General features: G+C 44.9%; 1 protein-coding gene and 1 pseudogene across 3 annotated transcripts; both read left to right on the forward strand.

The window, feature by feature from the left end:
• The first annotated feature begins 530 nt into the window (after nt 1-530).
• Nucleotides 531-2,019, forward strand: LOC120848330 (annotated as a pseudogene).
• A 1,738-nt stretch (nt 2,020-3,757) lies between these two features.
• Nucleotides 3,758-7,162, forward strand: LOC120848329. Of its 3 annotated transcripts, XR_005717681.3 has the most exons (6): nt 3,758-5,641; nt 5,710-5,742; nt 5,806-5,876; nt 6,198-6,264; nt 6,613-6,720; nt 7,007-7,162. XR_005717681.3 is itself a non-coding variant. In XM_040220331.3 (5 exons), exons 1-4 carry the CDS (start codon nt 3,808-3,810, stop codon nt 6,249-6,251), a joined length of 1,992 nt encoding a protein of 663 aa, XP_040076265.1. In that variant the 5' UTR covers nt 3,758-3,807; the 3' UTR covers nt 6,252-6,264; nt 6,613-7,162. The 3 variants fall into 3 exon arrangements, 2 of the variants coding, with proteins under 2 accessions (XP_040076265.1, XP_040076266.1); XM_040220331.3 differs by having other exon boundaries at nt 6,613-7,162; XM_040220332.3 differs by lacking the exon at nt 6,198-6,264 and having other exon boundaries at nt 6,613-7,162.
• Nucleotides 7,163-13,442: the final 6,280 nt, after the last annotated feature.

Consider the following 13,442-nt stretch of genomic DNA (forward strand, 5'->3'; position numbering starts at 1 on the left):
AAATCGTTTCAATTTTTCGAACGTCGATCGTTCCATTGATTGAGCTTTCCAAGGACGTTTCTGAAAAATACGAAGACTTAATGATAGCTGTAGATAATCACGTGTCGCACGACCTGGTCTATAAGCCTCGCGAAAAGATAGTTCCGGACGACGCTAGATTGGTAGTGGACGTGATGAATTGGTTCAAAACGAATATAGCTGGTGAGACTAGGAGAAGTAAAATGACAATCTGTACGGCAATAAAGCCTGTGTTTATTCTTTTTTTTGTCCGTAGAGAATGAGAATTGTGTCTCTGTTACCAAACGTGATCGGAATCCATCATCAAATTCGAATTACATATTCTATGAGTAAAACTGGTGGCGATGTAAATAAACTTTTAAATGAAGCCCAATTCTAGAACGTAACACTAGAACGTAGAATAGATGAAAACGCGGTTAAAAAAAACTCCTCTTCAAGATTTATTCGTTTCCAAAGATATAGCTCGGGCGTATGAACTGTTCTAACAGCAAGACAACCGTAAAAAATAGTGAATGTCAGCCGCATTTGAATAGGCTCTCCTACATCGAGGCTATGACGTGCCCATCACAAGTAAGTTGGGGGAAGGCGGTTTCGGCATCGTGTATGCTGCTGCACGTCTGGACGATGAATCCCGGACAAAAGCTCACCCATTTTTTAACAGACCCGTACAAAAGCTCACCAGGAGAAAATTTCACGTTGGTCTTATAGAGATACCAAGTTTAGAGAAATCAAGTTTAGAGAAAAAGGCGATGAGCCTCCTTTTAGCGAATTCGTCCACCGCAAAGCGGCGTGTACGGATAAGTCACGTGAGTTAACATTTTTGTAATGAGCCGCCGCGGACTGCCGTCGCGAAGCGGCGGGAGCGCAGCAGGGGTCTTGGGTTAGCGCGCGCACCAGTGATTCACGCGCGAAGTAGAAAAGCCTTTTTTTTTAAATAGCGTCTCCTTTTCGATAAACGGCATTTCTCTAAACTGAGGCTCTGCTTTCTCTAATTCGTGCTTCAATAAAACGTGCCTGTTCTCTAAAACGTGTTTCGACGAAATGGCATTCGATCAACCGTAGTAAACCCTTGCGTGGGATGGGGTACAAGATCACCTAAACATGTTGAAATTTCCATCGCATCCGCATTTGATTTCAGCCCGTGTTTCACCCGGGTAGTAAAAAAAAAATGAGGTGAGCTTTTGTTCGGGTCTGTGAAAAAACAGGTGACCTTTTGGCCGGTGAGCTTCTGTCCGGTTAGCTTTTGTCCGGTGAGCTTTTGTCCAGTTACCCTGAACGATAACAATCCGATAGCCGTGAAGCACATTTATTGTAAAGGCATGTGGAGGTAGCACACCGTTAAAAATCCTTCGTATAAGATACCGATGAAGATACACATAATGAATAGAGTGAAAGACATTGACGGTACAATTAAGTTAAACGATTGGTTTAAATTGATTGATTTGATTTGATTTGAATTGATTTCAGCCCGTTTACGTTTTGATCACAGAACGATCAATAAAGAGCATCTTTTTTATTTCTATTTGATGTCGAACGTTTCGAGCGAAAAAAAAGTCATTCACATATTCAAACGACTCTTCCAAATCATCCACGACTGTTCGGTGAGGTGCGCAACCGTCCATTGTGATTGAAAGGAAAATAACATCTTGATCAACAAAGAAACAATGTCCAGAAAACATCTCGAATTTCGATTTCGCCATCGATTGTTCGAAACGTGCTAGAAGAACGTACGCTGGGATACTATCGTATGCGCCACATGAATGGTATAAAATTGGTTTATATTATCCAGAATGTACTGTAGTATGGTCCTTGGCTGTGATATTACTCAAACTATTGTTCAAAGAAAGTCCGTTCAAGACAGTGGCGGATATTAAGAATTTCGAAAGCTTGGATCCCATTGCAATGTTTGAGACAAGAAAAGCCGAGTTCGCTACAAATGTCATTGTATTGTTAAGTTCCCTCATGAAAAAGAAAATGCAAGATAGGCCTGTTATAGCATAGTGTACAATTCCGCGCTGAGTCTTTGACACAACAGTGGGATGTAATAAATCTTGTCAAAATAAACAAACAAATCCCAAGTCAACTCTACGTTTTTTTTTTTCTCCACAAGCAAGGTACCCAGCAACAACTCTCTAAATGCTACCATGCAAAAAAAAGACACCTTGAAAACAATATTTCTCGGTTACTATGCGATTTCGGACATGTTCACTTGTGAGTAGAAATTCTGAGAATCATTCGGGTGAAGAGAAAGCGTCTGAGTAAAAAGGTTTTTCCTTAGCTGAGACCCAAAAAATAAGCCTCTTACTGGGCTCATCTTTTTCTCTAGATGCAGTGCATAGTAGGGGGCACGTCTATTGAAGGGGTGTGCATTAGAGATGGAGTGTTCGCTGCAACAAATAAAGAAAGGTTCGGTGAAACCAGTTAAAGAAACTCCTTGGAATAAACTGTAAAACGAATGGCTAATTTGTCAATTTAGTCAGTCTTCAATAAGTGGTTTTTCTTAGAAACGATTTCTTTCCACATACAATGTATACAACCGTGAAAGTCTCTAAGCCCCCCCACTTTATGGGGGCTTTATTTATTTTTTCTCTCTCTAAAGCTCAAAAATGAAGAAAAAAAAATACCCCGAGCGAGATGGTCGAGGATAAGCTCCCCTCCTAGTATACAGCGTTTGACAAGGTCACCCTGTGGCCCCGGAGGGGGAGATGGGTTCGAGGCCACGAGACGAACTGCTATCGCTATAAACACATTGAGCGAACACAGGATGTAAGTCAGAACGGAAAGGAGATAAACAAAACTAAGAAAGAAGTCACCTTGAACATGAGCAAAGCCAGTAGTAACCTCTCGAAGAGCGGATGGAAGGCATTGTGTGGAAAGAGTGTGTGTGTGTGTGTGGGGGGGGGGGGGGGGGGGGGGGGTAATTTATCTACTTGGCGGCAGCCGTTAACCCACCGTGGAGGAAGTGAGTGTGAGAGGGAACTGAGTGTGACTGTACTGCTCGACTAGGTGTATCTAGCGAGACCAGCCGGTCGGACTAGGGTGCCTACATGTTTCCGCTCCGCTTTAGGGTGGCGCCAACTTCTTGTTACCCTTTCCCAGATCCTCTCCCACCGCCATTTTGACCCACTTCTTATTTGGCTAAACGTACACAACGTTGAGTTTTCGTAGCTTCGACACACCGGCAACACTGTGAGGCCACTTCCGTTTCCGTTCATAACAGGAGTCGGACGAGTCGGAGGCTCAGCGGGATGACGGTCGGCGTGGCTGTCACTCTCTTTATTCGGGTGTTTCATACTTTGAAGTTGCGAGCAGGAAGTATGCGCTGCGTCTATCGAAACGTGAGTCCCCTCGACAAAATGGAACGCAACAGACCGGCATCGCACGCCAAAACCTCGCCGTCGGAACGAGAGCGGTGGGCGCTCCCTAGCCCTAACGAGGATTAGCGGAGTAGCGCGAGCGCACGACTGGCGAGTGTGACAAAATGGTCGACGAAACAGCGGAGGCTGCCATGGTAACGAGGTAGGCAACACTGGTTTGTCGGCAACAGGTATCACAAACGTTGTCGCCACCCTAAACAGCGGAGCGGCGGGAACATGTAGGCACCCTAGGTCGGACCATATACGGACGTTTCGGGTTGTGTTGAAATATCCTTCCGTTCTTTGCGCAAGCCAGGTCAGGAAACTCATTTGACTATACATATACGCTCCAATTTTATTCAATATCATTCGACGTCCTAAGGTCCCCAAGAAAGATCGCAAGCGCCGAAAGGGCACGAACGTCGATCCTACGATGCAAGACCCAGTGCCGTCGTCGTCGCTACCGCCACCGCAGCCAACTCGCGCTTCTTCAAGTCGACGACGTCGAAGGGTAAATAAGACTTTACCAATCGTCCTAGACGTGAACATCGTCAATGCCATGTTCAGGGCAAAGCGAGTTATCACCAGAAGCGCTAAACAACCGACGAGTACGCTACCGATTCACGAAGAATTGCCGGATGATTGGGACATGTTAACGTTCAAACTCGTGCTACCGGGGAGCGTCATCAAGAAGCTGATTCACTTGACGGTCTTCTACGCAGTACATGCCACCGAATCTGACGAGTTAATCAAACCTTATTTGCCATACCTGGAAGTGAAGGCTGTGAAGGACATTCAGGAGAAACCCGTTGCGCTAGATTTAATCACCCTGCTTAAGAAAACGATCGACGAGCTAAATACAAAAATACTACAGCCACTAACTAGAGAGTCTGACAGGAGTAAATTGTTCTACTATCGTTCCGGAACAGACATTGCCTCAAGAGCGCATACGACCCTACAACCGATCATACTAACCACATTTTCATACGAGCCGACTTGGAGTATGGGGTTCAACCTTTTTAACGGATACACGACTCCGTTGTATTATCCCTATCACTACACCGTTTCCAAGGGCCACGGCCAAACAATCGGCCGCAGAGCCCTACTGGAATACTTCCTCATTCCGGCGCTTACTTCGTACGAAGTTCGTAGCAACATTAGGGACGTACTCATCAAAACACCATCCGACCAACAAGACGCTATCGTCGAGCGAGTAATCAAAACGATTAAAGCGCTTTGCACCTTACCCGTATTCCAATGTGATGTAAACCTCTGGGAGAGTGTGGGTAAATTTGTAGAAAAGCAAAAGGATGATTTGGAAGCGATGAAAGAGCTGATTAGCCGGCTCTGTGCTCACCCTAACATCTGGGAGAACCCACAGGCGTACGCAACGGGAGTACAAACTGCAAATTCTCGTGTGCCACGAGAGACGCTGAGAGAGTTTCTAACAAACATTTTTTTTTCGCGTCAAAACACGGGTAACCAGCATGACACTTCCCTGTTAGAAGCGTCGTTCTTTTTTTACGTTACTTATAAAGTGATTAAGTTCAAAAAACCCATGGTCTGCACGTTCATAATCGAATGTACGAATGTGGACGTGCTCGCCGCGTTTTACATGCGCATGCGCGCTATATTGGACCCATACAACATGAAGTTGAACACCGCAGTTTCATTGTTCATGGTTAGACACAACATCGAAAGTATCACGGACGCAAACTTAGGCACAGTGAACGCTACTATGAAACGCGCACAGGCTGGAAAGCGCACAGCCATAGGGTTTTCCCACGTGAGTCGATACACGCCCCCAAATTCCAAAATTACAAGCCGTGGGAATAGGAAGATCTACATTTTCCATCTCACACACTCCTGTGAATCGAGTAAGGAGGATGCGTTTGCAAATCGATTTCTGAATCCACAAGCATTTGCCGACATGTTTAGCACGCTGCTAAGCATATACAGTGAAAAGAACATGGACATCACAAATTCGACAATACACGAGTGGTCTAATCGATACCTCAGTGAAGTCTTCGATTCGGTCCACATTTTCAACAAAATAATCCCATCGAGTTCTAACTTTCCTGCCACTTCGAACCCCCGACGACGCCGACACTCTGAAATGGACCAAGAAGATGTCGGCGACATGATCGAAGCGAAAATCCAACACATGACTGATTCGACGAATCCATGGGCCAACGGAGAAGAAGCGGTGGCGGCAGAAGATGCGCAATGGCTGAGTACTCTGGACAGCGCAGCATCTCCGTCGCGTCGTAAGTTTGTCTTAAAAAAAAATTAACCGCTTTTTGTTTAATCAAACTGTTTTTTTTTTTATTTACAGAGTACTTCACCCATACCACTACGGTTCCATCAGGTAAAGTTTTCTTTGTGTTTGCGTGTGCGTTTTTACTAACCGATTAACGCTTTTAAAATGCAGAATGCCCTGTCCCCAACGAGCGACAAGTCGTTGCCGAAGACAAAGGCGAAGGGGTGGAGAAATCTGTTCACGTGAGTGTTGACTACACAGTATACAATGGCAACGAAGGCGAGGCTGCGATAACCCAGATTAGACAAAACAACCACAAAGAGTGCGTAGAGGGATCGATACCCACCAATCCCAGAATGCCCCTAGTTGTGATATCCACTAGAATGCCCCTCGTTGTTACAAACTGCGAATATGATGAACATATTGATGTACAATTCGTGCGTAATGGGGAAGCGAGAGTGCATTGTGAACATGAGGGCGACCCGCAAGAGGCCAATGGCAGAAGCAATGGTGATGCGTAATTATCGAATGTGGAAGTGGACACTGTATATCCGCCAATGCAGCTTCAAGATGAACCAGCCTGGCGAACTCCCGTGACGCCAAAGGATGTATCCTAATCCACCCCACGCGGTAATGTGTGTTTTCAAATTTTTTTTTTCGCTGTGTGTAGTTTGTGACCTGACGTACTCGGACGAGGCCACATCGTTAAGGCACGTTCACACTCTTGCAACCGAGTACGACCGAGAGAGACCAGACCGGTTTTTAAGCCTCTTGCGATCTCTTAGGACCAGCTCCGCTCCACCGCATCTGGTCCTAAGAAGTCGCAAGAGGCTTAAAAACCTGTCTGGTCTCTCTCGGTCGTACTCGGTCGCAAGAGTGTGAACGGCGCTTTAGAAGAACAACTTCGACGACGCTGATTTGCGTAAGTTTATATTTTTTTAGATTATCTCTATATATGTATTTACAATTCCTTTGCAGGGACACCCAATCCAGTGATCGTCAAAGAACCCCGGTCTATTCATACATCAGCCGTGAAAAGGAGGAGCACACGTAATAATATATACAACAGCCCGCAGCAATTCCGAGGTATAAATTCAGATACTTACAATTTTGAACCATGATTATTGAAAATGATAATGAGAGCGAAAGCAAGAATGTCCCAAATTATATCTTGTGAATTATGGAGACAATCCTAGCGATAGTGACGAAGCATTTCCACAGTAATTTGTATACGCTGACATAACAACGGATCGATATCAGAGCACTCATTCTCGCGCGATAAACACGACACGAGAGACATTGACGAGTTATTGTATTCTGGATCGGATACTACTAGTGAAACGGTAGACAGTGATAAACCTTTATCTGACAGGGAAACGGACGACGAGAAACCACCTCCTTCCAAGAAAAGAAGAAGAATTATAAGCCCGGGGATTCACGAAGATGGTCAAGTTCCTGGACTTCAAGAACAAAAATGTGTGTCAAAGAAAAATTGCCTGATGTTATTGAACAATAAAAAAAAATTAAAATGTACGACTGGACTTCCTTGCAAATCGGCGAAAATTTCCCAAAAAGCCAACCAAAAGATTTTCGTCATTTAAAGATTCGTTTCTAAAATATTCAAGCAAGATTAGCTCACCTCATTTTTTAGAACTTCGCGTACAATGAAAGTACGAGGATCGTGAATCGCAAATTGCTTTAGAGCGCAATCGTCTTCGTAACTAATGGCAGATGGTGCAAAAAGAAATAATTGTCGCGTTGCAATGTCGACAGTATTCATAGCTTTTTATTGAATGAAAACAAATTGAAAGCTGAGTCGCAATTCTTTTTTTATTTTATAATTATGCAGCTTTAGGACGTTTTCGCGCATATCTATAGGCAACTGTTATTGCCACCAGTGACGCAACGGCTATACTACTGCCGATCATGTATTTCTTCTTTGAAGACGACGGTCTCGGTTTCGGTGATATGAACAAATATGTGACTTTATCTTCCAATTTATCCGCCGGTTTATGTCTTTTAATATTCTTAATATTTACGTAGAATACGTCAATTTCGTGGGTATTACCACTGCCATTGAGTGACAGCAATTTTTCCGCAGTTTAATAAAGCTTGCACTTGGGTTTGGCTAGTTGGTCGTACATTGATAGACGTGCTGCGCTGCAAACTCACGCATCAGGAAACTCATGCATTGAAAAGGAGAAAAAAGAAAAGAATAAACAGTTGTTAGTCTGCGCCCATTCGTGTTCATTGTGTTTCTCCTCATCTCAATGTAAACTCATCCTTTTCCTTTCAATTTTAGTCACGCGTTTGTTCTGTAGAACTTCGCAGCGCAGCACGTCTATCAAATATCCGCAGTATTTGATGGGTCTTCGAGCGACCAGATAAAAAGTGCGTTGAGACCTGCATATTCACCTTCGCCATATTTGGCATTCAATAGCACCTTACGCCACTTATAATATTTACGATATATTTCTGTTTTGTCTACGAACGTCATCAAGAGTACTAGATTTCGTCTAGGCATATCATCTAGTGAATGAGGTCTATACGCTAATTTTTTAACTAATGGTGAATTCCGCTCGCAGATCTCGAGCGCTCCAAAAGCGCTCCATTTGGAGCGCGCATATTCCGCTCGCAGATCTGGCTCAAGTTGGTCATCTTCCGCTCGTAGATCTTTGGCAGCGCCCGCTCCACGGAGCGCCCCAAACTCCGCCGAACTTGCTCTGCGGGTTTTCACGGATCTCTCCGGAAGCTGACAGATCGGCCCACGTGATTTCCGTCTAAATCGGCGGTGCGCATGCGCGGCGAGGTTGGAGAGATCGGCGGGCCGGTCGGGTTGTGGAGTTGGATCTGTTCGGGTGCGTCGGTTGTTTACTCTGGATTGTGACGGCTCGAACGCTTCTACCTCGCGTAGATCAGGGATAAAACGCCGGGAATGTGGAGCGTGGCAAATCGTAAGCGCTGACGTCTGTGATCGTGAGAGGAAGAACGAGAAAAAGAACGACAGAAAAGCCGGAGGCAGACGCCAGGTTAGGCCTATTCATTCTGCAGCCAGTGATTGTTTACCTTTTTACACTTCATTCCGTCGGCGTTTTCCCGTGAAATAAAGCAAGAAGTGGTTAGGCAACGACCGCGCAAGTGATGGTTTGTTACCTGTGTTTATTAAAGTCGTACTACAAATCTGAACTCCACCGCTGGCAATCGCTGCATGTCCGTGCCCCGCCGCTTCGAGGCGGCCGAAAGGTATGTGACGGTGCCGAACGCGGACGTCTTCGTTGTTTGTGACATGGGCGCCGCAGTACGTATAATTTCGCCCGGCCTGTGTCGCGTGTTACTTCTGCAGCTAAGCAGTGACAGTCGTCACTGGTCGTCGGAAAGATCAGCCGGCTGAGGCGTTGGTGGGCTTGTCAAGTTCGAGCAGCGGCCATTTTGTACGGCGGAGGGAGAAGGGGTGGGGAGGGGTGTGGGGGAGGTCGCTCCAAAAATGCAAGTTTATCTTCCCCTCGTCGATTCGGAGCGGGTCCCACGGAGCGGAATTTTGCCTCCCTCGCGGATTTTGGAAAGCGCTCCAGATCTACGAGTGGAATTCACCATAAGTTTTCCAATTGTCGCAATGCACTCATAATAGCGTCCGTATGTCTAAAGAGGATATTCCAGTCTCTATTCACGACTGCACTTTTGAGTTCGTCGACATGCTTGTCATCAAACCAGTATTGGCACATTCTCCAATCGTATTCAGCATACGGTGTTTATTCACTGTACAAATTAATACTATTTCATCAGGTCTTCGTAAATGGCATATTATTGAGGCATTACCACTTCAATCTTTGACTCGTACATTTGGCGCAACTTCGTTGCGGCGGGATGGAAAGCCGCCCACTATTTTCACCATCTTCAAATGTACTCACAGATAAAAAGAAGTATTTTTTATCATTTCCTTCACCGGCACCATATACTTGGTAAATTTCGCGTCGATAAACTTTTGAGCAGCAGCTATTTTAACCTTCCATTTTTTGTAGATTTGTCGCGTTTCGCAGGGTTCTCTACCATCCAATACATTACGTCCGAGTCTCATTTGTCGGACCAAAGCGAACGAAAACTTTTTTTCAAACCAGTAGAAAATATCGGATGGTTGAAAGACCGAGACTCGTGTTTTGCAATGTCTACACACCACCGTTTCAGATCATCGCGATCGTTCTAAACAGAATCTTTTAAAGTTCTCTTTTCTAAAGTATGCAGAGCTTCACCAAAACTTGTCCTTTCTAAAGAATATAGAGCGTTACCATAAATCATCTTATTATTTTTCAAGTACGTAGGGTTAAGCAGCTTTTTGAGATCAAATACTTTTCGTTCAACGTCGTTCAAGTCGTAAATATTTACGTTCAACCATTCCTCCGAAATATCTCGAATAGTCGGATTCTTCTGATCTTGTATTTGCAATTTCAGCGAGCTGTCATCACGAACGAGGTCGCGGGTTCGTATGGTAGTTAAAATTGCGCTTAATAGGTTACATTTCGTGTCGCTGTAATATCGGAAAAACACCGATTTTATCGCCGGAATTGCGACATCGCGTTTACTTTGGATGGCAAGCTCGGGTACTTTCGTTTTTCCAAAATAAGTATGTAACGGCAACGGTAAAACCGTTATTAATCAAATAATTTAGACCCGTCCTATCGCATAAAGTATTAAATACGCAATTTTTTTTTTTTTTTTGTCATCGTCCTTTTTGTAGTTGGTGTGCTCTACTCCGGCCCTCTCCTAAACGTCCGGGTAGTATAATTTAAAAGTCGCGTCTGCTCTGCATTCGACCACCTCGACGAAATTTTGCCGACCAGCCGAAAACGAGTTATAAAACGTTAAATTCATTTTTATTATCAATATTTAAGTACGCGAATAATGTCCACTCAAATTGCTTAATCCATGTCCTTCGGCACGGTGGTTTTACAGTTGCGATAAATAGAGAATACGACGGCTCGACGAGTGCTCGTGGTGAGGATTTTGCGAATTTCTTTCTGTAATTCTTCGTGCAAGTCCTTGGAGACTCGTACGACGCTACCTCGGAGACTTGGGCGTTTCAGTTCGTTTTTACAGGCATCGGTGGCAGGCCCTTTGTGCAGGCCAATAGCACACTCACGTCTTTACTTTAGGCGACTAGCTTCGGTTACTAGCATTGCGTGTGTGTGTGTTTTTTGTTTTGTTTTTTGTTATACGTTCTTAAGATTTATGCGTCAAGTACTTTTTTTTTTCTTATTTTTTTAGAGGCAGTTCTTCCCATAAATTCGAAAGAACGTCCTTAACTATTTGCCCGAACGATTTGTCGTCGTCACCACTGCCTAGTAAACTGACCGAGTTTTTAGATTCTCGCGGCGGGCATGGTACACATAATCGCGGAAATACGATGTATTACTCTCTTCTTCACTTTATCGTACGCGACGCTCAACCAATCGTCTACATCCCTGTCGCCTGACGTGTCTTTGAACGGGGTATATTTACGATCGAGCCAAGCGGTTCCGAGCAACAGTCGACTATTAGGGAGTTGTAGTAGATCGTTTTTCTCCTCCGCTACGGTATCCCCGAAGAAAACGCCGCAGCTGCGCATGCGCGCCGCCAGCCTTGTCTGCATAATTCTAGGTCTTGTGGTGGATTACGGAGCGCTATCCGGGTGCTTAGCGGGCTGCGGGAACGGTCTACCACAATTCCCTATTGTCAAACAACTCGTCGATCTCGTTCACGTCCTCTTGCGTCAAAGCAGCGTCGGCGGCTTTATAGCGTGCGAACATCTCTTCCTCTATAAAGGCATTTGGTGAAAACTTGCAGTCATCCAGCAAACGAAGAACGTGTGCGGCCGAAGAAATCTTTCGGTTACACTGTCGCTTCAACCATTCGTGACCTTCTTTACTCAGAAGAGATGTATTCAGGAAAATGCGGTGCGACATATTTTGTCATAACAACAACATTATTCCTTTGTCGTGTCAACTCGTCTCCGTCATCAAGGGTGCGACGGCGCTGCAGAACGTCACGTCACGCGATTTCGTGCAATTCATCTATCTGCTGGACCAGATTTACATCTACGTGCTAAAGAACGTCGGCAGCCATCTGTGCGTCAGCAACGTGGTAGATATATTTCATTTTGTCACCGACGGTAAGCACCGCGCCCACAAGCCCGTTTGTCTACACGTGGTCAAGGCACAGCCGTGGTATTGCGAAATTCTCTGCAAGTACCTTGACTATAGAACATACGAACGCAGCGAAGTGGTGTTGTGTTTTGTTATACCCACGTACATGCCCGTTTGAAAATCACATAACCTCATCCCGCAGAAAGAATGTTTTGCAAAACGATTAATATTTTAAATGTGAGTGCTACCAACACGTTAACTTTCTTCACGGCGTGCGTACGAAAATTAAGCTTAATGTTGCGTCTACATCCATTGTGCGTGCTAAAGGATAATATATGGCCGTGTTCCTTAGCCAACCTCCAAATACACGGGATGTTTATTCACATATTGCATCACAGAGACGTATATCACAACGTATGCGATTATTTGGAAGGGTTTGAGTTAAAATAACTTTGTCATGCGTAAATAAACTTTGTTAGACAAAAACAGAACAACGGAGGAAGGGGTAAACGTAAATCTAGTAGGAGACGCAGGAAGCACAGTCGTCGACTGGTGTGTCTCGTGCTCGGCAAATGGAACGAGTCGGACGAAACAAAAAAGACAAAGTTTCTACAGGTTACGACCGGTTTATAAGTGTGAAGCGCGAGCTCTAAATCAAGTCATTGAGTGACAATGCTTCGACCAGCTAGCAAGAGCCCGTATTCCACAAAAATGAAAATAGTAAATACCATACTGGATGCGGCGAGTAAAGGCGAGCACGTCATGATCGAGTCGCCCACAGGATCGGGCAAGTCTCTGGCACCGATCAACACTGCGAGGCGCTGGCTTTTGGCAAACCCGACATCGAAAGTGTATTACTGCTCGAGAACGCATCAGCAGTTGGACCAGATTCCGAATACCGTTCGACAAGTGGACGATAAGATACGTACGGTGCGACTCATGGGCAACTGTCTTTGCAAGAATCCCACGGGCCCTGGCAACATGCCTCACGTTTGTAATGGGGTCAAGATTTCAAGCTTGACCCCCTAAAGACTCCGGTCATCGGCATGGAAGACGGTGAAGGAATGTTCTACCTTAGAAATCTGTCCCTATTACACCAATGCAAGTTTTGCAGACGGGGCAATAATACTACTATATCATGACAATCACATGTTTGATCTGTCGATGCGAAAACTAATGACGATAGATTTGTCCGATTCCCTGGTAATAATAAACTAGGCTCGCAATATCGAAAGCGTTTGCCGCAACCTCCTGTCGTTCAAAAGTTCTACGAGCATGTTGGAACCACGTAAACGTAGCGTCTCACCCGGTAGCGTGACACATGAATGCTTCATAAGTTTACTTAAGATGTTGAATTAATTTAGAAAAATCGGCGAGTCGGGACAAGAATTAGTACATCGCCACCGGAACGACGTATTTAGATGTGCTTTGAGAGTACATACGCATGAATACCGTGCCTCCGGAACAACACCAGACTATCGTTCAGTTTATGGACAAATTTACGGCAAGCATCGTACATTTTAGAACTTATGATCCGGAAGGATTTTCAACGACTCGCTTCGAGTCATCTGTCTAGATTTTCGGTACGCGATGAAGTCTGTGGGCGAAAACGCGCGTTCCGCGTGCTTGCATCCGCAACGCTGTTTTCTTCGAATTCGTTAGAGCCCAAATTGGGACTCAAGTTTAAACACA

Source organism: Ixodes scapularis, unplaced genomic scaffold, assembly GCF_016920785.2.
Source record: "Ixodes scapularis isolate PalLabHiFi unplaced genomic scaffold, ASM1692078v2 PGA_scaffold3__209_contigs__length_174095766, whole genome shotgun sequence".
NCBI classification, from domain to species: Eukaryota; Metazoa; Arthropoda; class Arachnida; order Ixodida; family Ixodidae; genus Ixodes; species Ixodes scapularis.